The sequence below is a fragment of the Poecilia reticulata genome, chromosome 15, assembly GCF_904066995.2.
Source record: "Poecilia reticulata chromosome 15, P_reticulata-male-v2, whole genome shotgun sequence".
Taxonomy (NCBI): Eukaryota; Metazoa; Chordata; class Actinopteri; order Cyprinodontiformes; family Poeciliidae; genus Poecilia; species Poecilia reticulata.
This window is the reverse complement of record NC_088844.1, coordinates 29,517,799-29,541,383: the sequence shown is the minus strand read 5'-3', so window position 1 is coordinate 29,541,383 and position 23,585 is coordinate 29,517,799. Positions and strand designations below refer to the sequence as shown.

General features: G+C 44.2%; 2 protein-coding genes across 5 annotated transcripts in view; one reads left to right on the top strand and one right to left on the bottom strand.

Annotated features, from left to right (window-relative positions):
* Positions 1-286: 286 nt before the first annotated feature.
* LOC103477178 (5-hydroxytryptamine receptor 7) lies at positions 287-6,688 on the bottom strand. The gene is made up of 2 exons (XM_017309153.2): positions 6,084-6,688; positions 287-5,481 (listed from the first exon to the last, which is right to left on the bottom strand). Exons 1-2 carry the CDS (start codon positions 6,671-6,673, stop codon positions 4,578-4,580), a joined length of 1,494 nt encoding a protein of 497 aa, XP_017164642.1. The 5' UTR covers positions 6,674-6,688; the 3' UTR covers positions 287-4,577.
* A 2,927-nt stretch (positions 6,689-9,615) lies between these two features.
* arfgef3 (ARFGEF family member 3) overlaps positions 9,616-23,585 on the top strand; it is a 35,664-nt gene continuing 21,694 nt past the window's right edge. The window contains exons 1-12 of one of the 4 annotated variants that reach the window (XM_008430113.2): positions 9,616-10,397; positions 13,700-13,751; positions 16,108-16,219; positions 16,301-16,441; positions 16,545-16,613; positions 20,316-20,432; positions 21,795-21,840; positions 22,506-22,590; positions 22,672-22,776; positions 22,939-23,057; positions 23,139-23,386; positions 23,459-23,571. In XM_008430113.2, the coding sequence (XP_008428335.2) occupies positions 10,313-10,397; positions 13,700-13,751; positions 16,108-16,219; positions 16,301-16,441; positions 16,545-16,613; positions 20,316-20,432; positions 21,795-21,840; positions 22,506-22,590; positions 22,672-22,776; positions 22,939-23,057; positions 23,139-23,386; positions 23,459-23,571 (1,292 nt within the window). In that variant the 5' untranslated portion in view covers positions 9,616-10,312. The remainder of the gene's footprint in view (positions 10,398-13,699; positions 13,752-16,107; positions 16,220-16,300; positions 16,442-16,544; positions 16,614-20,315; positions 20,433-21,794; positions 21,841-22,505; positions 22,591-22,671; positions 22,777-22,938; positions 23,058-23,138; positions 23,387-23,458; positions 23,572-23,585) is intronic. The other 3 variants (XM_008430115.3, XM_008430114.2, XM_081616278.1) reach the window with 3 other exon arrangements.

Genomic DNA, 23,585 nt, shown 5'->3' with positions numbered 1-23,585 from the left:
GATTTCAAACTGTTAATATAGGCAGAAGTTTTAAAATGTGGATCCTCTTTAGCAAACTGTTAGGAAAACCCAATATGTTAAATGCTAAAGGAAACCGGTCCAGATGATCAGAACCAATTTGAAACATCAAAAAAGCCAAATCTGTACTGGAAATTATTGGGTGTTCCCATTTAAAGTGGAGACAGTTTTAGGTGTCGACTAACAGAGAAGATCTTGTTCCAATCCAGACATTTTCACACTGGGCTGAACTTAGCAGTTTTATGAACAAGACATAAACACTTTGAGATCATTTTCCATTTTGTATTTTGGACCACAGCACCGAGACGCATGTCAGACAATGAGCAGAATAGTACAGCACAAATGATGAAGGACCGACTCTGAACCCGGTTAGCATCTGAGAAAACCTGCAGTAAGATTATTATAAATCCATGAAAGACAAACTACATCCTGGTAAAGATTCAGTAAAACAATGAAGACGCGTCTGACCCAGATAAACCCAATTAAACTTCCACGTGTTTCATTTTATGGGTCATGGAAGCAGCTGATGACACAGGGGAGGAAACGTGTTCATGTTCGGATCCGTTTCTCTGCAGAGGTGATGACATTTTTCATATAAAACACAAATAGCTTAACAGCATGTAAACGCAGCACAGATACAGATGCAAAGAGCTGCATGGGAACCAAAAGACAAAGAAATATCCACTAAACTGAGCGTGTGAAGGATCTATTGGCACAAACACACATCACACACTAGTCACATCTAGTTAATTAAGGCTGACCTCTGACCTCTGACCTTACCATGTCCTGTTGATTCTCTACAAGCATCACATTTATTACTCTACCTTTGCTGCAGTGCATGTTTTCATTCCTAAATCTACACATTTTAATAAAGTTAATTATCAGCTGACGTCTCGTTTAATTCTTTTTATCGATTCACATTTTTCAGGTGGACATTTGAAACCTTAAAACAAAATAAATCGATCGGTCATCTTAATAACAAAAACCAATCAAAGTTAACACAATATTTAAGCACATGGATAGAAAATAACTGAGAAAAACCTGTTTTCTTTTCTCCGTCCTGTACAAAGTTACACCAGTGAAGTCAGCTTTGAGTTTAAGGCTGAGACGGTTTGGGTCAACGACGGGAACAGAAGAACCAAAGATGAACGACTCAAAGTTTAACTTCACTGTTTCTACTGATTATAGTTGATTTATGACGTCCAGGTTTCCTGATGCGTCTCCACCACGTCACAGCACAGAGTGTGTGTTCCTGTGTGTGTCTGCTGGACTCCAGTCTCCATATCTGCTGTGGCAGAACATGGACCTCAGCCACTGTGGCTCTGCGCCCAGAGCGAGGCCAGCTCAGAGGTTCTGATGCATGACTGCACCGGTCCGGGAGCATTTCCTGACCAAAGCCCAGCAGAACCGCTGCAGAGTCTGCAGCTCTGGTTCCTGCTCAACCAAATCGACTCGGACTGAAACGTCTCCAGCTGAACGTCTGAATCAGAGGAAAGTTTCTGCTCCCTCGTCTGATTCTGTCCCACTTACAGATTAAAACCCGGCAGCTTCATGGATTTTGTATATTTTTCATTTCCTGCACAGAGCAGCTTTAATTAATGATTAAAGAACGAGTTAAAGGCGTCAGTAGGAGAGATCCACTTCCTCAGCAGAAAGGTTTTCCCAGCCTGCTTTGCTCCGTCTGCTGCTGCAGAATGAGCCGTAATGAGGAGGAATTTAAGCAGCAGGGGGGGAGAATCCAGCCTCTCATTGTTTTACACAAAAGAGCAACTCTATTCTATAAATGAAACATAAATGCAGTTTATGCTGCTCCACTTCAAACACAACCCAGCACAGACCTGAATTAGATTGTCATAAACACACAGCAGCTTCTCTTTCTTCACATCCAATATAGTGGATGCATATTTATTATTAAATTAAAGCACCAGATTCTTGGTTTTTAAACTCAATAGCCCAACCTGATCAACTTACAGGAGAATATTGTTATATCAGGTTTTACATCCTGCTGAATCGAACAAAAACTCCCATTTTTGGGAGGAAAGTTGTCCAACACTCAGGTTAGTGTCCTGATCCACTGAGTTTTTATGGTTCTGATCAGTTACTTTGGTTTTGGTTGGACCTGATTGTTGTTCAGTTTAGATGAAATTAACACATCAGCGATGTTTTGTGTTACATTTTGATAAAACTCATCCCAGTCTTTAAAAGATGAAACATTAGTTCTTTTGACCTCAGCCTGATATGTAAAACATGCAGCGCTTGTTTCATATGCATGTGATTTCATTATGGTTGCATCTTGTTTTTTCCATTTGAGAGCTCTTTGAGTATTTCACAGGTTATGAATCATTGTTCTGGCACTTTTAATTAAAAACACACCCACAAAAGAATCCAGCCACTGTTACAGAAAGAGACAACAATTCTGATGCTGCGGCCCAAACATCAAACATATTTTACCTTTATTCTTTCATGATTATCATCTAGCCTGTGACAGAGAAAGACTCTTATTTTAGCAAGTACAGGAAGTCCAGTTAAGCTCTTCCTGTTTGTCTTTTAGGCTTTTCATCCTGAACTGACTCATTTCAAACTGTGATGTAAAAAGTTCAAACCAGAGCGGGTCAACAGGGCGGCCATTATCAAACCCGCCGAGCAAGAACCAGAACCGGGGACTTCTGTAGCTGGTTGCCATGGCGACACATCACTCTGTTTGTTGCCTGTGTGGAAACTGTTGTGTGTTATCTGAATGATTCTCGAAGCGAAATCTGCTGTTCCAGCCTGTGAACTTCAGAGTCTGTCATGTTTTATGTTGGATATCAGGCAGCTTAACAAATCTCTTCCATCAGAGATCAATAAACTGGAGTTTGGGTCTGGACTCTGTTCTCTGGGCTCGTTAAGGACAGAACTCTGCCAGTCTGATACCAGCAGGAAACACACTGGGTGACCCAAGACAGAAATATCCAACAGTAGATTTGTAAACTGTACATGTGGAGATTAAACTGCGGTCATGAAGGTGAGATACAAAACGATTCTGTTTCATCATCTCTGAACTTTCTGTGGGAAAAACTTAGACTCTGAGTGAAAACAATCAGTTTTTAAGACGGAAACTGATTCAGTTAAAGCTCCGAGTTCAGAGGCTGCATCCTAAACGGTCGACTTTAACCGGTTCTTCATCGGCCAGAAGAGAGCGAGTGTAAAGCTGGATGGTCCAACCTGACCTCTGCGTACGCCTTGTTGCCTAGCAACTAAACACAAGCTGGTAATGATTACTGTTACCCTTTTAATGTATTACACTTATAAATAAATATTTTAGTGAATTTGTACCAACAACTTGCCTACGCAGATGACAGCAACCACTTCAAGCTTCTGATTTTTGTTCTGCAATATTTAGATTTTTAGATTTAAAGCAGTTTTCCTCCCATTTCATCTGCCATTGTTACAAGAACAAAACTCTCTGGCAGCAATGCATCTTGGGACAGGATGGACCATGAAGGACAAACTAAACGCTTCACATCCGGGGACAGAACGAAAAATCCAGACAATCTTCTTGTGAAAGCTGTGAGTTAATCGATCTTTAAATGTGGCATTTGACGGATGCAGCTCATGAATTTGGAGCCCAAATTTCGGCGACCCATTTCCAATCAAACGGTGTTTCTGCTGTAAAGCACAGCTCTGGAGCTACAAGGAGATTTTACACATTTTATTGATGATCATATTTCATAAGTTATTATTTAGTCGTCTCAGTTTTTCTCAGAGTAATTCACCAACAATACCGAGTTGTAATTCCTGACAATCCTTCTATTCTACGTTGAAGGAAACACAGAATAGTAATAAATATGCTTCAGTGCTCAGTGGCCACAACTATAAATAAATGAGTTTAAATCAGTTTCTTCTTCCCTTCCAGTGCAGATCTGAGTAAATGAAGCACAAAGTGCAGGTTTCAACATGAACCAAATCCTGAAGGACAGAGCAGGAAAAGGCACAATCCAACATCTAAACCATCACTTTCCTCTCCTCTACAGGCTGTGCTAACATCCCACAACAAATAAGTTCTGTTCAGAAAAGAGCCGCCTGCCACCAACATCATGGATCAGATACACAGAAGCTTCCTGCTAACTATTCTGGAACAAGCATTAAGCACGGTGACAAAAAGCAGCTAGACTCTCCAGAACGCTAATCTGTAGATTATTTACATTTTTACACATTAGTCGTTGTTTGTGCAGGTGTGTGTGCTGGTGGAGAAGCAACTAGCAGACGGCTGCAGCTCCTGTTTGGTTCTCCGAGGCTCCAACAGAAAATGAAAGGCAGCGAGACGTGAGCCGGTGGATCCATCCATCCAAACAGAGGAGTGTAAACCAGCATGCAGCTCGGTCAGCTACTGTCCGCTAAACCCAGTCCACCGTAGAGCCAGACATCCCTGATCAGCCTGAAGCTTCAGTCCAACACCAGCCTCCCCTCTGGCCTTAACCTTCATACAAAAGGAGGAGATAATCAGTCTGGCAGCAGGGAGGTTAGTCCCGCCCTCTGAATGTTTCACAGCGGCTCTCCTGATTGGCTGCGTTGCCTCTTCAGGCGTCGGTGTCTGGCTTCTCCACCAGCTTCAGAGCCTCGTGCATGCCGGCTGCTGACAGCTTCCGGTTGATGTTCCGGTAGCGGCAGCGCAGCAGGTTGCTGTAGGTGGTCCGCAGGTCGCGGTTGAAGAAGGCGTAGATGAAGGGGTTGATGAGTGAGTTGGCGTAGCCGAGCCACAGCAGCGTCCTCTCCAGCCACAGCGGCACGCAGCTGCACTCCACGCCGCAGACGAAGGGCCGCGCCGTGGACACCAGGAAGAACGGCAGCCAGCAGAAGGTGAAGGCGCCCACCACGATGCCCAGGGTGGCCGCCGCCTTCTGCTCCCGCTTGAAGATGGACTGGTTCTTCCTCTTCCTCCGCTGGTGGTGCTCGCCACTCTTCAGCAGGCGGGACACGCGGCTGCTGCACTCCTCCTCCACCTCCCGCTGCAGCTTCAGCGCCGCCGCCACGCAGTCCAGGCTCTCCTCCTCCGCTTCCTCCTCACATTGCTCCGTCTCCGTTGCCTCAACGCTCCCCGTCTCCCCAGACTCTGACGGCTGCCGGGGCTCGTGCACCCCGCGGCCCCCTCTGTGTGCCGCCCCTGTGCGGTGCTCCCCGTCCCTGGGGAAACCGGTGATTGTGTGCTTGGCGGCGCTGAGCTTGGCTGCTCTGTAGATCCTGTAGTACATGATCAGCATGACCGACATGGGGATGTAGAAGGCCACGGCCGTGGAGTAGACGGTGTAGCCAAAGTCCTGGCTGATGAGGCAGACTCTGCCGTCGTTGACGTTCTGCGCCCAGCCGAAGAGGGGGGGCAGGGTGATGGAGGCAGACAGGAGCCACACTGACAGGATCATCTTGGCCATGCAGCAGCCGTTCTGCCGGACGGGATAGGTCAGAGGTTTGGTGATGCCCAGGTACCTGCAGACGAAACGAACACAAGAGTTTTACAGCTTAGACTTAAAAATGAGCTGATTGGAGAAATGACTTGCCTCTCATGAGCAACGCTCACCCCACCCCCAACAAGGTGCCCTTGAACAAAGAGCTTAACCACAATCTGTGTGAGCCATATGCAGCCACAGATGGGAGCTGTGAGATTTTGTGAATGAAAAGCAGCCGGATGCTGCAGGAAGTCGCTTGACTGAAGGTCCAGGTTACAGCTGGACCTCAGAGAACAGAACAGCCACCATCTGGGGCAAATGTGACTCCTAAAGGCTACAAGAACATGAATCGAAAGGGCTAATGAAAGTCTGTGTTCAGTGATCTAAATGCAGGGTTAGAGCAGAATCTGTCTCAGAGCCCAGAGAGCTGAGATCAAACCTTAAATCCTAAAACTCAGATGGAGATAGATCTGATTTTATCACGGGAAATGAAGGATTAACGGGTAACAAATCATCCGACAGTCTCAGTTTGATGAAGTCTGCAGATCAAAGATGTGAAAGTTTCTCCTGCAACTCTTTGTTTCCTGTGAAAATGAGACTTTATGGTTTGCGGTTTAGTTTCAGAAGTTTTTTTTTTTTTACCTGTCGATGCTGATTACGCACAGAGTCATGATGGACGCGGTGCAGCACATCACATCCATGGCGATGAAAACGTTGCAAAAAAACTGTCCGAATATCCACTGGCCGCCGATGAGGTCCGTGATGCTGACGAACGGCATCACGGCCAGCGCCACGGACAGGTCGGCCAGCGCCAGAGACACGATCAGGTAGTTGGAGGGCTGGCGTAGCTTCTTCACGAAGCACACCGAGATGACCACCAGCAGGTTCCCGCAGATGGTGGACAGGGTGAGCATGGTGAGCACCCCGCCGATCAGAACCTTCTCCACGCGGCCGTAGCTCAGGATCTGCTCCCCGCAGCGCGTCCCGTTCGTCTCCATGACCTGCGGCTGACTGGAGGAGGACGGAGAAGTGGCCGCTGCCGCTGCCGCCGCCGCTGCCGCAGCCTCTGCGGCGTCCTGCGCAATTTTCAGCAGCCGAGGCGCCAGAGCTTCAGAGATCATCATGTTGGTGGAAATCCCGGACTCCCCGCCGCCGACTGTGTCCTCGATCATGAACGCGGACCTCATGTTGTCAGCGGAGAAAGTTCCGTTAGTGGCTCCCACAACAACCATCCTGGTGTCCGGCGGTTGTTTTTATCCATGAACGAACTGGAGAGCCGTCCAGCGGTGACATGGACGCGCACAGCTGTGCCTGCGTTGGTGTGAAGAAAGTGTTGTTTTCTGTCGGAGCACAGCTACGTCTCGGCGAGCTTCGGGGACACCGTGCGCGTTATTACGCATGTGGCGCGTCGTAGGCACATTCCCAAACAGTCCGACCCTTAAATCCCGCTTTGTGTCCCTGACGGTCTGATGTCCAGAAGCTGCAACCGTGCAGAAACCCCGAACCCGCCAAGGGCGCGGATCTCTCGCAAAAGTTGCCACTTGACGTCAAAAGGCAGCTCGGAGAGCGTGAAAGCAGCCGATCATACCTACACACACACACCTACACACACACCTACACACACACACACCTACACACACCTACACACACACACCTACACACACCTACACACAGTGTAATTAGGGTGAAATTCTGCCGGTCATCTGAGCGCTCTGGACTGAATGCGGACCATCTGTGCCAGAATGGCCGTGCGTAATTGCGCAGCAAAGAGGAAATGTTCTGCGGATTGTGTTTGTGAATCCATGTGAATCTGCTGACCGGATGAAGCACAGATGAGCTTTATATAAACATTTATTACATATATTAAAGTTTGTAACAAACACAAAATTTGACTGTAGAGCTGGTTTAATGATCGAGGTGATCATGGATCAGAATGATTTATTTTCCCTCCACTCCTCTCAGTCATCTCATTATTTCCAGTTCAGACTCCAGCATCAGCCCCAGTTCGCCTTCACTTCGGTCACGTTTTGTCGCTTGAGGTGAAATAAAGTCCATCTCCCTCTGGAACATTTCAGACCGGGCCGGTCATCACTGACCGGCCTGGTCAGTGATGACGACCAGGCCGGTCAGACTCATCACTGACCGGCCTGGTTGAAGATTAGAGTCTACCGCCCTCCAGTGGTCACAGCTCAGTACTGCATGCTCAATAAATCCTGAAGAAGATCCACCACTAAGGCATAACATTATGACCAGCATGGTCTCTGCTTGGCATTAGCTACCTTTATTTAGATTTGTTTAAATGTGATGATCCCCTCAGCACAGGAACAACTTGTCAACATATTTTACTTTATGAAGTTATAAAGATGGCAGAGTGCTGCAGGTTAACGCTGAATTAGCTCTGAATGTGTTAAAGTTTCCAACTTTGTCCTCTGATTAAAACATCGTTGAGTCCATGGATGGAGTTTGTTCTTGTTATACCTTAAATAAATAAATACCGTAATATTGTTATGATCCCTGGGGGTTTGAATTGTAAGTTATTTTCTGTGTTGATTTATTTATTATTTGCTGTTTTTATTATTTGTTCTCTCATATCTTGTAATTCAGGCTAGTTTTTCTCATGGTTTGTGTTTTTATTTAGCCTTTCTCTCCTCCTCAGTGGAGCAGAGAATCAGAACTGAGATCAGAACTGAATTTGGTCTTATTCCAAATCTCATTAATTTCATAATTACAGTCAATACGCTGCAGGCCTGCAGTCTGATCTCTTTTCAGAACGATGAAAAGAGAATCACCGCCTGCGATCCATTGAGTTTTATCATGGAACCGTTCTGTGGCCTGGTTCTGTGATTGGCCGCCCTGCTGATCCTACGCAGAAGGAAATGGGTCAAGCAGTGAATGGATGCTGAATGGAGAACATTCATCTCCTCAGTAACTCACCTCCAGGCGGTCCAGCAGCTCATTAGGCTGTGCAGACCCAGGTCATCCTTCGAGGTCTTCTGATGAGAAACAAAGACTGTCTGAACAGTAATTACAATGTTTTGGCTGGTTTTAAAGACTCCATTTGTCTAAAGTTCATTACTTATTCATTAGTGAGGATTGTAAATCATTAGGGTCATTACATGAGCTCCATTTGAGTCACTTATTAGCTGCTAAAGCTAATAATGCAGCCTGGAAAGTCCCTGAGATCTCCAGAGGTCATGACCTTTAGACCTCAGCATGCTTAGCACCTTCAGACTGTGACTGGATTGTAAACTCCAGAGTGAAGGAATCACACTGGACTTTTCCCCATAGATCTTCTATCTTCAGATGCTCATGGTCACACCAAACCAAAGACCAAAGACCTGGAATGATTCATCTGGACCAGGTCAGGATGCAGAACCAGCCCAGTAGATTTCACACTGTTGGAGGGAACCTGAGGATGCAGCAGGAGGACATGCAAACTCTACATGGGATTAAAACCCACAACCTTCTGGCTGCAGTGGCAACAACAAAATCTGCAAATGAGAAAAATGATTTACTATTAAAAAATCAGATACATTTCAACTGGTTGAAAACTCATAACTATGGGCCGTACAATGAACATTTGCTCAATATGTATATTTTAAATATGAATAACAACAAATCTGTATGTGTATCTAATGTGTGAGTAATATTAATGTGGAACATATGAATGTTTCATTTCCACTCTGGCAGTTTTCCGTCGTCCAGGGAGACGTCCAGCCTGAACGAGGGGATTAACACACAGCCGCCCCCTCATTTACATATAAATGAGAAATTTTCATCTGAACTAAGTCACGTTTTCCTCTAAAGGTAACGGCATTTTGATTTAGAAGCTGAGTTAGAATAGAATAGAATTATAATTTATTATCCCATAGTGAAGGGGAGAATGCATTGCCACACAAAGGTAAACAAAATAAAATAAAAATAATAACTTACAATGTAAGAAAAAAACTAATCCATGTAGTTATTAAAAATCCATATTCTAATAAAACAAAAGCGTAAGTATAGATGTGCACAAAGGCCAGCAGTATATTATTTACAATGCATCTGCTGTATGTCCATCATTGTGGTTAACGGGGCACCAAAAGGCTCCAGCCCAGGGGCCACATCCCTGTAAATCCGGCCCTGGGGGGTTTGTTGATGAACTGATCTAATTGTTCTTACTTAATAAAACTCAATAAAATCTCAGTCAGACATTCTGCTGCATTTTATAAAAAATCTACAGATCAATTGTAGTGACTGTTTCCTGTGGTGCTTTTATTGTGAAGGCCGAGAGGCTGGTTTCCGCTCTCTGCTTCCTCCACCTGTCCGTGTCCCGGTAAAGCCGCTCCGAGCCGCTCAGCCGCGCTTTGCGTCCGACCCAGGAAAACAAACGGTGCATGTTGGGTTGCCAGGTAGGGCAGGAATCCGCCTTTTGGACTGCGGCTGTGATGCCGCTCCGGTCGGGAGGATTCTGGAACCGGATCTGGTTTCTGATTGGAGCAGAAGGATCAGCTGGACCGGATTCCCAAAACGCAACAGATCGGAGGAATAAACGAGTCACGAACAGCGGAGAGGAGGATTTATTGATCCGGGTTTAACGGAGCAGGAGGCCGATAGCTGCTGATTATTGATTATCAGCCGGAAGGTGATCGGCTCCGATCTGGGATCAGAAACCCGGACGCTTCCTGTTCATTCCCACCTTGACGGGACTGTGGCTGGCCTGACATCATTGGCTGCAGGCTGGGGATGAATCATCCTCATCATCCTCATCCTCATCCTCAGCAGCAGCGGGGGGGCTCCGGGATGCTGTCACTGCCTCCGCTCCCTTAAAAAGCCACGCACCGCCCGGCCCAGGCCCGCTCCCCCCCTTCAGCCGCGGCCGCGGATTCAGCATGGAGGAAATCCTGAGGAAGCTGCAGAAAGACGCGTCTGGGCACAAACACAAAGCCGTGCGGGATGCGTGCGTGTGCGCCTGCGGTGAGTGTGCGTGAGGATAATCTGCGTCCCGGTTCACCTGCCGGTGAGGCGGAAACAGGGCGGGAAACAGCGGGGGTCGGCAGCGGGACCCCCGGCGGGAGGAGAGGCCACGATCAGGTCTGGATTCAGTGTTTACACCAGAACTGGAACTGGAACTGGTTCCAGTGTTTGTTCAGCAGATGGTTTCCAAACAGACAGATCCTGATGACCTGCTGACGTGGTCAACTCCTCCACGCGCCGCTCATGCGTGGATGTTTACCTGCAGGAGCAGAGCTGACTGATTACTCCAAATTACACACACAGGCCTCTGGGGGGCGCTGTGCAGAATGCTGTTCTGTTCAATACTTTAAAATTCAGTCAAAAGATTAAATCAGTTTTTATACATTTCTTATTTCAGATAAAATGTAGCCAAATTTAATTTCTAATGAATTTTCTGCAGATATTTTCTGTTTTAATGAACGTTCCTCCCATTTGTTCAGACATTACCTGGTAATTCTGCAGCTTAAATCTGAAATTCCCACTTGCAGAGTTGGAGGTTTGACACCAACTCTGACCTGAAAGTCCAACATGGCCGCCGTGTAACTACAGTGTGCTGCTAGCTACGGTACCAACCTGTTTATTTACACTTTTTATGAGCTCCATCAGTGAACATGATGCTTTACTGTTTGGATGAACTGGAATCAGAGTTGGTATCTCATTGGTTCCATCAAACTCGCAGGATTCTGACCGGAAGCTGCAGTTTTGTGAGTTTTTCTTCTCAGCCGTGTTTCTCTCCTAGATGAAGCTTCTGCTGCTGTTATCTCTGTACTCATAGCAGGTTCTGCTGGTCCTGGATCAGTGCTGCTGTGTTTTGTCTCAAACCCAGTGGGTCACAGCAGACATCCAGTTCTGGTTCTGTTGTTCCTTCCTGTTAAAGTGGAGTTTTTCTCTCCACTGTCGCTACATGCTGGTCCAGGAGAAGTGATGTAAAACTTTTTTAACCAATTAGAAAGTGACTGTGTTATTTAATAGGGTTACAGAGACTGGACCTGCATGATTTGACTGAGTTGATTATTTTTTTGTGGTGAATTAGAGTTAAAAAAAATAAACTGAACTGAACTGAAGTTGAACAGAAGCTGCTACTGCAGAGTTCATAAGTCAGAACTGGGACTGCTGGTGCTGGATGTAATGTTATAAACATTTAATAATGTTTATAACTGAAACTGGTTGCAACAGTGATGATGTTTCTAAACTCTACAACTGGATCATCCCATCGCTGAGGCTTTATTTCCATTTGAAATCAGGTTTTGATCAGCAGCTGAGTCACATGACCAGCAGCAGCTCTGAGCCCAGCAGCCTGACGGCTCGGTTTTATTTTTAGAGCAGAACTTGTGTGTGTGATGCTGAGACACATTTAGAACCAAAACAACTGGTTGAATTATATTATCTATCATCACAGTCATTATATTGTAAGAAATGCTGTGATAAACTGTTAGTCTATGTTGGATTCAGGGCCGATTTCTGGTAGAAACAGCTGGGAAGTCCAAACCCGGTTCTGCAGACCTTGTCATTTCCAATTTAAATAGGAGCAAAGAAAAGCTACAGCTAATCAGTCCTGTTCTGTATGTCAAAGTTTTAAACCAAGCACTAAGTGAAAGTATCAGCAACAGGAGGAAATTCACTGTTTATTACTTAAATTTCATTTTAGCAGAAAATAAGTCCAGATCAGAACTGAATCAAGTCCAAATTCTCATCTCTTGTTGTGTTCTGGTTGATTTTTCCAACTTTGGACCTCCATTTTTTCCCGGAAAACTTGGTCACTAAATGGACTCCATCTGGTTTTCATCCCTTTAAACCAGACATTTGGATTTTACGACACATGGTGCTTCACGCTGCCTGGACGTCCTGGAGGTCAGGACGTCCAGGCAGCGTGAAGCACCATGTGTCGGCGTCAGGAGGTGGAAAACCAACCGGATGTTTCTAAAATCCTCTGACTCACACTGTGTGGATGTAGGAATATTTGGTAAATCAGCTGCAGGGAAAACAAAATGTTCCAGGGAACGTGTGAGGTCAGAACGGTGAGTCGGTTAAAACGTCAAGAAGAAATATTGATGAAAAATACATTTGAGGATAACTAAACATTAAAATTACATCTTCTTTAATTTTATGGCTAGCTTTGTAAAATCATGACTAGAGATTTTTTTTTTCTTATTAAAATACCTGCAATAAATGCTGAACACCTGCTTCATTTAAAAGAGAAAACGGTTCTCAGCTCCGGCAGAAATGAAGCATGAAGGAGCGAAACGTCCGTGATGCTCAGAAACCGTCCAGTTAATCTCTGTGACTCGCTGCGTTACTGGAGGAGAACATGGTTTCCTCTGATGTCATGGAGACGCTGCTAGCGTTAACAGCGGCAGAATGACCTTTCAGGATGAAGGCGGGTGAGGAGTGAAGCTCACAGAGGAACAGTTCAGGTTGTGCTGATGGAGGGAGAATCATGTTCTCTCCTCAGCGCAGTGGAACATCACAGAAACGTAACGGAGCCTGCTGAGCATGTCCAAACTGAACACTGAGGCTAAACATGCAGCAGCAGGTAACAAAATACAAAGTCTTTGGGAGGAACATCTGCAAAATAATAAAACTCCTGCTCTTCATACAGAAGCTTAACTTTGTGCTCAGGAGTGAAAACATCTGGAAAGATGTCAGAGAAGCAGCAGCAACTGAATCCAGGGAGAGTTTAGAAAATCTCTGAAGCATCTAGAAAAGACCAAACATCTTATTCAAACTATCAAACACGGTGGGGGAGGGGTGATGGCTTGGGCTTGTTTCCATGCCAACCATGTTTGTTAAAATATTCCAGAGTCAGATGTGAGTCTGTCTGACAGCTGCAGTTCAGCCCAAACTGGGTCATCAGCAGGACGACGATCCCAAACCGACCTGCTGATCTGTGACAGAACGGCTGAAAAGGAAAAACATCAAGATGCTGCAATGGTCTAGTTAAAGTCCAGGCCTTAACCTGATTGAATAAGCTATAAGACACAAAATCAGACTTGTAATTTTATATCCAACTTTTATTTTGTTAAACAGCTCCTAAAGTCTACTATTACTAAAAAATACAACATTTAAAGGGACAGTTCACATGAAAATGAATCTGTTATTGTTGAAGCAAATTAGAAAATGTTTTATTATTTATGTAGGAAAAATTATATAATTATAACAAAGTTAATCAAAATTATTGCATCTTTCCTGATGTAGAGCAAAACAAACAACACTAAATGTTTGATTAATGCTGGATTTTTTTTTACTTTTGTTTGTTTTTCCAGAAACTTTGGAGGCTCAGAAGGGATCATTCAAGATTTCTCCTTCACAGCTTCGGTAAGTTAATTCATTCATTCATTCATTCATTCATTCATTCATTCAGCTCATGTCTCAATTCTTCTGTCTCAGAATAAAGAAAAAGATCTGTCTGTTTAATGACGTTTATTATTAAATTAGATTTAAATATGCTGTCTGAAAGCCTTCATGGTTTATTTCCCCAGTTCTGTAAGAATCTCATTTTTCTGGCTTGTCATCAACCTGAATCTGCTGGGGGAAAGTTTCCCTGACATCTTCTCTGCGTTGCCGCCTGCAGCAGTCTGCGAATCCCACCACTTTAAACTGTCCTGGTCTGATTTGAATGAATGTAAATCATCCTGGAATCCCTCAGCTGATTAGGCAGATATAAAACTGAGCAGTGAAATAAAACGGTTTTCCTAAACTCTTCCTGACATCTGAGGAACTTTTACAAACAGGAGTCACTTCAAATGTCTGTCTGTGATCTGAAAATGAAAACTGAGAAACCAGAAGAGAATTTCAACTAAAACTGGCTTCATATCCGACTCAAGCTGCCTGATAACTGCCGGATATCTGTGTGTCGATATTTGCATTGTCTGGATATTCAAAGACTACAGTCAGTGCAGGAGAACCATCTGGTTACCAGACACATTTTTTAAAAATGTCACCAAAGTGGGCGGAGCCAAGGGTCACTGAGGGGCGTGGTCAGTGTGGAGATGAGAGGATGGTGGTAAACTGGGTTTTGGTCTAGATAAGAATGAAAGTTGCCAACTTTTAGCAACTTTTTCAGCCTCTGGTGACATTTTGTTAAAAAAAAAAAACAGAATAGAGAAAACAGCACCAAATCTCAATTCTGTCTGGGAATGTTTGTGTGGCAGAAGAAGCTGGAGGCTGAAGATCTGTGGTGGCGCCCCCTATAGAAAGTAGATAAAAAGAAGCTGAAGTTCTAATGCTGAATTATTCATTGTTAGCTTGTGTTTTATTAGAGCTGATTAGATTAAACATTGATGATATCCTCAGTAATCTGAGCAGCTCTTTATCTACAGAATGAAAAAACCTTCTGACTTTAATGCGTGAAGCAAAGCGTGACTGAAATGATTGATGTATCTGTGATATTTGCTGTCAGTTCTGGGTTTTATATGAAAATTTCTGCCAGTTTTATCTCTGATTTTGTCTCTTTCTGGGTCGGATGGCCTCATTATTCTCCCCGTGGCTCAGTTTTCTTTCTTCAGGCTCGTAAAGAGACGGCGGGTTGATTTAACTGTCCTGCGCTCTGAGTCTCCCTGCGGCCCGTTTGAAGCCAGAGGATCTGAGCTGGTTCAGCAGCGACTGAAAGCTGCAGATCCATCAGCAGCAGAGATTCAATCAGCCATGAAAAGAGAAGGAGATTCAGTTGGAGCGAATGGAAGAAACACAGCAAGACAAGGAGTCTCTGAAGACGGGAGACAGTTTCTGATCAGACACATTAGTTACATAACGGACCCAGAGCTGACATTTTCAGTTTATCAAAGTCAAGTTTTCTGTGTTGATCACATTAAAACGAGCCTGGTGAAAACCAGCCTCTTGTCTGCTTAACATTTGGGTGAGACGTAAGTTATGCGGCAGCTTGATGAAGCTTAGCTGTACATTTATCTTGCTCCAACTTAAATTTCTTAAAATTTGGCACAAACTGATGCTGCTGCTAAGCTACAAGCATCATTTACATCTCCTTATTCTGTTTGCTGATTGGTCCAGTTAAATTTCAACTGGAGAAATGCGACTCAATGGGAGAAATCCCAGATGGAGACCTGAAGGGAGATGAGAATCAAGTGGAATTGGCCTGACTACATTAAATCAGCATCAGAACTTCAGTAGATAATGATGAAAACGATGTGTGCAGTTATTTTTAGAGCCTAATTATGACATTTAAAATCAGTGGAAGATTTTATTTAGAAATAATTAGCGTTTTTTCTGGCTTGATTACAATTATTCGTTTAGGTAATGTTTACTCAAATGCGTGTTTTTTAATTGTGTTTTGTTTGTAGGTTAAATAAATAGTAGAACTGATTTCTATCTTCCATGGTAATTTAAACATGAATCTGATTATTGGAGAATCTGGAGGTTTGTTTTTCTGTGTGAATATGAATTTATGGCTACAGATTTGAGCTTATTGATTTCGTCTCTTACCTCATCCATCCATGACGCTCAGTGTGACTCAGTGAAAAATCAAAGGTCAGATAAATGATTTCCTTCTCATCTGATGTTGATCAGAGAGGAAGGAGTTTGAAGGCTGAACCAGAATTTTATCATCCAGGTTGTTTTTACTGTATAACAGATGGAAACAGTTAATTTATTGTATAGGTCTCTTTCCTGATAGATATTTATTTATTGGTGCCTCTGTGTGTTTGTTAATATTCAGCTCAGTAACGTTTCCTGTTGCTCTGAGCAGAGAGCGCTGCCTGCTGCCGCTGCAGATGGCCCTGGAGTCCAAGAACACCAAGCTGGGCCAGACGGCGCTCGCCGGCATGCAGGTACTGAACATGATCATGATCCTCACTAATTAGCCTCTCTGGCGCTGCCCAACCTGTGAACTCTGACCTCGTCTCCATCAGAAGTTCCTGTGTGACGACCGGTTTGTGGGCGGAGTCAGCTCGGAGGTGGAGGCTCTGGAGAAGCAGCTGCTCAGCCAGATGTTGGAGGCCATCAGGGTCACCCCCTCCCTGCATGAGGACCTGCAGGTGGAGGTCATGAAGGTAGCAGGCGGCTCTGCTCTGCTGGCGGTCAGATGAATGACCTCTGACCCCTTTTGTCTCAGCTCCTGTGCAGAACATCAGAAGGATTTCTTTCTGTTTGCAGGTCCTGCTCTGCATCACCTACTCTCCAAACTTTGACATTAATGGAGACTCCATCCTGAGGATCGCTCAGGTAAAACAATCGTTTCAAGATTTGATGCTGTAGATGCAACAGAAACATCATTTAACTCTAAAGATGAGGCAAGTTGTTGCTTTGCTCCAGATCAGGACCAATAGTTATCACACTAATATCTCTGCCAAGTGTTTGGTTCTTCTGCCTGAACTGGACCGATTCAAACTTTATTGGAAAGTATCGTCAGAAACCTTCAGGATCTGTTTCTGCTCATCTCCGAGCTTCATGGTGGAAAACGAGTCTGACGTGTTTCATTCCTCCTCAGTTGGGAAATAAAGTTGATTTCTGTGTTTACAATCTCAGTTGTAATAATAGAAGAATAAATATTTGGGTTTACAGAACCTCTGATTCTTTCCTGGATGGTAAACAAATGAATTCATTCTGTCAGACAATCTGACATTAATGTGTTAACATGTCTGCTGCCTCTGACCTTTGTGTTCATTCTTTCCTGTTGTTAAATTGGATATTACCTCATATCCCAAACTCCAGCTGATGCTGTCGTCCAGGACATTTTACCGCAGAATATCATCTGTGCTGCTTTGATATTAAACTGTTAGCATGTCAGGATAGCCATCACACAGCAGCAGTCTTCAGTCAGAGGCCTCTTCGGATTCGTTGCAGGTCTGACTGCTGTAGTTCCTCCTCACAGCGTCACCGTCCACAACTGGCTCTGTATGATACGAGTTATGACAGCCTTTCATTTCCCTTTGGATAAATAAAGTTTGTTTGATTTAATTTACCCAGGATCCCACTGATGTTCTCTTGCTCCCGTTTTCTGGGGTAAATTAATATATTTTATTTAGTTTCTTGGAGCTGAAACGACAGGGACAGAAAAATGGCTCATAACAAATATGAAAACATTTTTCAGTGTTTTTAACAAAACAAGTTTATGAAAGTAAAAGGAAAAACGAATCCTTACAGATGGGAGACAGCGGTTAAAGAAAACTAGACCATCTGTTTCAGCATCCTGACGTTGAGTTCAGCTTGTTTAGTTTTTACCAGCAGGAGCGTTTCCCTGGAAACGGAAAACAGGAGATCAGAGATGAAAACCTTCTGATATCAGATGCAGTATGTGGATGTTTGTCTGTCTGTGTCCTCAGCTGCAACAGACAGAGGAACACTCAAATTAACCTCAGAGGTTTTTCTCCATGTTCGATCAAAAATCACATCAGATGAAACTCAAACAGCACAAATTTCTGACCAGATGATTAAACTGTTCTGCTGTTTGACCTTCACCTCTGTCGTTTTGTTGCTCAGACGCTGCAGAACGCTTCACTTAACGCTAATAAATCAATAAATGTTCCTTTGTGCGAAGGTTTGCAGATTTGGGAGGATTTCTTTGTCATTTTAGTTCAGTCTCAGCAGCTGCGGCTGCAGGACACAGGAGATGTTTGCTGCCATTAGCAGCTCGTAAAACCTGCTGGTGTTGATGTGTTAATGCTTTCAGAGCCACCGGACCTGGCCAGCTGCTGTTGGAGAGGGACAGAGAGTATCTGGTTCTGTTTGCTTGGTCATAACTCAGAGCACCGCTCTGAATGCTGTCAGCAGATCTCCATTAACCGCCACAGGCTAACGGGCTAACTGCTAACGGGCTAACAGGCTAACTGCTAACGGGCTAACTGCTAACGGGCTAACAGGCTAACTGCTAACAGGCTAACAGGTTCAGGCAGAGCTCAGGGATTTATTCAGCACAGACGTTTTTACACCTGCAGTTTATCATTACTAGCATCTGCATTTACTGTGTGAATGTATTTTTTTTAATTTAATGATGTAGAAAGAAAAATCAGTCTTTTGGTCTGTGAATAAAAGTCATTATCATCTGGAGGATTCCTTTTGTAGTCAGAGAAAAGTTTTATTGTTTCCAGATTTATTTCCTGTCCCAGTTCCCTCATTATAAATGTGACTTCCTACCACATCAGTTCCCAAGTTGGTTGTTTAGACAGTGACAGAACTGCATGGGTCTCCTCCAGCTGCCTCCACTGTCCAAAACGTGACTGTGGGTTATTGGTTAATGAAAGGAGCCCACAGGTTGTGTGTGTGGTGGTTGATTATGAGCTAATGATGCTGCATTTGAGCGCCAGCTGCCCTGGCAGCTCCAGACAAAAGATGACTGCCTGCAAAAACACAGACGCTCAAACGCCTCTCTGTTCATGTTGCTCAGCTGATGGAACGGCTCGTCCATGACGACCTTCTGTCCTTGTCCAGTTATAGATTGGAAATATGATAACATGAAGTCCAAACTGTGGAAATTTAGTGTGAAATATTGAGCTGAAACATGTGAACCTGAGAAAATCTGTTCTTGGAGAATCTGAGTCTTAAATCCATGTTGCACCTCAGCAGACTGCAGCATCAGTAGAGCTGTGAGGTCGGATGTTGGAGATGTATTGATTTTTGATTGATTAGGTGTAAAATGACCCAGCAGCTGCAGAGGCTTTAAATCGGAGTCTAATTAGCTGATTTCAGTCTTTGTCCAGCTGACAGACGAGGCTCCAGCTTCCTGATGTCAAACCTGTTCAGAGCAGATCGAAACACTCAGCATTTTATTATGTTAAACACAGAAAATATACATTTAATTAGTTCATTAAAGTCAGTAACTGAACTAAACTGAATTAAAGAGGTGATGAAATGGTGGAACCATGTTCTCATGATGAGCTCAGCACCAATAAGGTGTCTCGTCTCTGTAACCGTGGTGATGGGTTGCTGCTGCCTGGTCAGACAGATGATCCATATCTTTATCAATCGTTTGCAAACATTCGGAGCTGCATGTGGTTCCTCGGCCCCCAGGAGCCTTCAGAGAGGAACAGGAAGGACCTCCAGGCTTCATTCTCATGAACTTTCTAAAAATACTGCAGGTGGAGAAAATTAATGAGGCTGCAAAGGTTTTTGTCGTAGATGCGGATACTGTAACTGGTTCACTGTAGATCTACTGGTTTCTGGATTAGGGCTAAAACCCCAAGGAATGAATCAGTTATTGAAATAATCAACTAATTTAGTAATATATTAATGGTTAACTGGAGCATACAGACTACAGACTTAAAAAGACCAGTTACTGAAAGAATATCACACTCAGGGAGGTAATTAAGCCCAAACTGTACAGAAATATATATTGCATTCATGTTAAAAATGTTTTAACCTATTTTAGGCACATTTTCCCTCCTATTTAACTAATTCAATTATTCATTTTAATGTACTTCTAATATTGCATAAAAAGACAGAATTTGCCAGTTAATCATCAGAATAATTGATTATTAAAGTAATTGTTGGCTGAAGCTGTAATGTGTTTTTAGATTTCATTGCCCAGCAGGTATTTGGTTACAAAGCTGCAGATAGCTTTTCTGTTTGGACTCAGTTTACCTCCAGCTCATTTTTCTGAGCTCTTTGCTCCATCCAGGCTTCTTCCTCTCGCTGTCGTAAAATCTGCTGACGCTGCAGACGTCCGGCAGGACATCTTGTCTCTGTTTGTCTCTGTGCTCAGCATCCCCAGAGTGTGACCTTTAATCTGACCATAAGATGTTCTGCAGACTTACAACACGTCCCAGAGGTTTACGCCACGCCTGGTCACCGTGGCAACCAGTGACGCCATGGAAGCTTCCCATAAATCTCCCCGACGGTTCAACGTGGCTTGGTGGTGCTCTCTGGTGCTCTGCGTCACTGATGTCCTGTGGTGTGTGTGTGTGTGTGTGTGTGTGTGTGTGTGTACAGGTGTGTATTGAGACCTACATGTCCAGCTGTCACCAGCGCAGCATCAACACGGCAGTGAGGGCCACCTTGAGCCAGATACTGGGAGACCTGACGTTGCAGCTGCGCCACAGACAGGAGGTCAGAGAGAACACACACACACACACACACACACACACACACACACACACACACACACACACACACACACACACACACACACACACACACACACACACTCACATGCACACACTCACACACACACACTCACATGCACACACTCACACACATTAGCTTTAAACAGGCCCGTCAGCAACAAAGCGAGCAGCGAGGACCTTCAGGTTTATCTGCTGTTTTGTCTTCAGTAACATTGATTCCTCTTATTGCTCTGAGGTTCTACATGCAGCAGCATAATAAACTGTTTATTGCTCATCTGGTCAGTTATTTATTTATTTAAAACCAAAATGTGAAATCTGTGTGAAAATCAATGTTAATCTTTAATCCAACATCTCTACTCTCAGTAACTGTTGAGTTAAAGACAGCGGTTGTCTCAGTTGTTGGAAGGACGACCTCAGATTTGGTTCATGGTTCACTCAGTGACTATAAGGCTCATCAAGGGAATAATATTTCTGTAGAATAACAGACAGCAGATGGTCTGGAAGTGACTTTATACTGTGACTCTTTCCACATCGATGAGGATCAGTTGACTCATTGTTTGGTCAGAGTTTCTGCTAAATGTCATTTTTAAAGACGCACTGATACGGAAACTCGTTCTGATATTGATATCCCATATTAATAATGCAGTGATGATTAAGAATCAGAAATACTTTATTGATCGCGTGGTCAAAACTCTCCCCTCCTGGAACTTATGACAAGTAGATGGAAATAAACATCGGTTATTAATATCGGTCCATACTGACATCTTATAATTCTGATACATCATTCATCCCTTATTATTTTTATTTATTTTAATTTTAATGAAGCAAAAAATCTCCTGATATGTCAACAAGCTTATTCTGGTTAATAATGACAACACAGACGATGGAGAAACGTGGAGATTAGCAATAAAAAGTACTGCATCATCAGCATAAAGTGGAACTGTTCGCTTCGTTTAAATTGGATTTGCTGCAAGGATTTTGCCAGCAGGTCCAGTAACTGAAAAAGTCCTATCAACAGTTGCTTCTCTGAGATAATGGCTGGTTTCTTTCCTTCCTGGCCTGTTTAACACCCACCTGCGTGCTGAGATGAGAAAACTTTAATCAGCTTTTCTCACTGGTGATGAACGGTTTGTCAGTTTGATCAGAAGCATCTGGTTGATATTTTTCCTCTTGAATCCAGTGTCGTTTTCTGCTTACTGGTTCATTACTGGTTCATGCTTTGTTCATCTTGAATCTTAAACACATGAAATTAGATTTTTTCCCCCTTCCATTTTCTTTTGCTCCTTAAAATCTCCTTATTTCACAAACTCAGTGACCCTCCCTGGTGTTGTGTGTTGCTCTGCAGGGGGCTGAAGGAGACGAGGTGACCGCGCTGCCTCTGCAGAGAAAAGGTCCACATCATCCTACACATCTGCTTAGTGAAGAATGAACAGTGTCTAGTTTCTACATGAACAGTTTGTAATGTCCAGAGTCATTGTTGACCAGCTGTATGGGTCTCTATGAGGGACAAAATGGACGGATGGACTGAGAAAAGCACAGAGCAGCCATCCATCCAGAAAACATGTTTTATTAACATAAACATATGGAAACACCTGTTGGGTAAAATTAATATTTTTTCACTTGAAAATTCAATAAAAATGAGGAACTGGGTGTTTAAGTGCACACGATATCAGTTAAAGCTTAATAATGTGATGTGAATGGATAAATAAGCTGCACAAACTAATTTAGAGATGATTTAAAGCCTCTTTATTAAGCTTCCCTCTGTTTCTGCTCCATCACCTCACTGGTGTTCTTCCTTCTAAGTAGCTTATTGTTAGCTTTAATGTTGACTGCATTGTTTTATCCCCGTCTGTTAGTCTGGATAAAAGCATCTGCCAAATGCATAAACATAAACAATAAATAGTGACACATAAATAACCTGAATGCATGGATGGAGCCGAACTTCCCCCTCAGGAATGTTCATTTCCTGGAGATTAGAGGCAAACGAGGAGGATTAATTAGTTTATCACTTAGTGTAGAAGTTGGATGAATGAACTTTGTGTGTGCGTGTTTGCAGATGTTTCCCCCACCAGCCAGGCTCTGTGTGAGGACGTGGTGATGGTTCTGACCGTGTTCTGTGAGAAACTGGAGTCGGTGGACAGGTAACGCTGCAGGTCTTCTGTCGGTGACATCACTTCCTCTCTGTGACTCATTGACCTTTCCTCATTCTCTCCTCCTTTCAGTGACAATCAGCTGCTGCAGCTGCTCTACCTGGAGTGCATCCTGTCCATGCTCAGCAGCTGTCCTCCCACAATGCACCTGTCCAGAGGTTTCACCGACCTGGTGTGGTACGACTCTCTGTTTCCTCCATTCTTGTTGCAACCAAAGCGAATCCACCACGTAGAAACCTGAAGATACATCATGTTGGAAGTTAAAGAGAGACGAATATCAGGAAAAATGTTTTTATTGACTTATGTCTTGATATTAATTGATGGTATTTGTTCTTGCAGGAAGCAGCTTTGTCCGTCTCTGGTGGCGATTATGGGAAATCCAGTCAATGATAAAACCATCACTTCTCACCACGGCTACACGCTAGAGAGAGACCGGCTTTCAGAGAGACTCGCTCAAGGTAACGCATCCGTCAGTCCGTCTGTCCGTTTATCCTCTTACTCGTCTCTAAATCCCAGATCGTTTCCTCTTCCTCTCCCAGGAATCGGTCAGGAAGTGGACTCTTCCAGTGGAGGCGTGTCGGATCAAGGCCGGGGGTCCGGCTGCTCCTCCAGCGCCCCCGCCAGGATCGCGCCGGTGGTGCGGACGGTGTGCTACATCGCAGCAGAGCTGGTGCGCCTGGTGAGCTGCGTGGAGTCGATGAAGCCGGTGCTGCAGTCGCTGTACCACCGGATCCTGCTCTACCCGCCGCCCCAGCACCGGACCGAGGCCATCCGCATCATGAAGGAGGTGATCCCCATCCGTCCATCCGTCCTCTGCTCACTAAATGAAGGAATGTTAACATCTTCCTGTCCTGGTCAGATTCTTGGCAGCCCGCAGCGGCTCTATGACCTGGCCGGGCCGTGTGTAGCAGAACCTGAAACCAGGAAACGCTCCTTCTCAAAGAGGAAGTCCCACCTGGATCTGCTCAAACTGTCAGTAAATAAAC

Excerpts from the sequence above, each read along its gene's own strand:
- LOC103477178 (XM_017309153.2), bottom strand. The coding sequence starts at position 6,673 with ATGGTTGTTGTGGGAGCCACTAACGGAACTTTCTCCGCTGACAACATG. Across the intron at positions 5,482-6,083 it reads TGCGTAATCAGCATCGACAG|GTACCTGGGCATCACCAAAC; the intron begins GTAAAAAAAAAA and ends TTTCGTCTGCAG.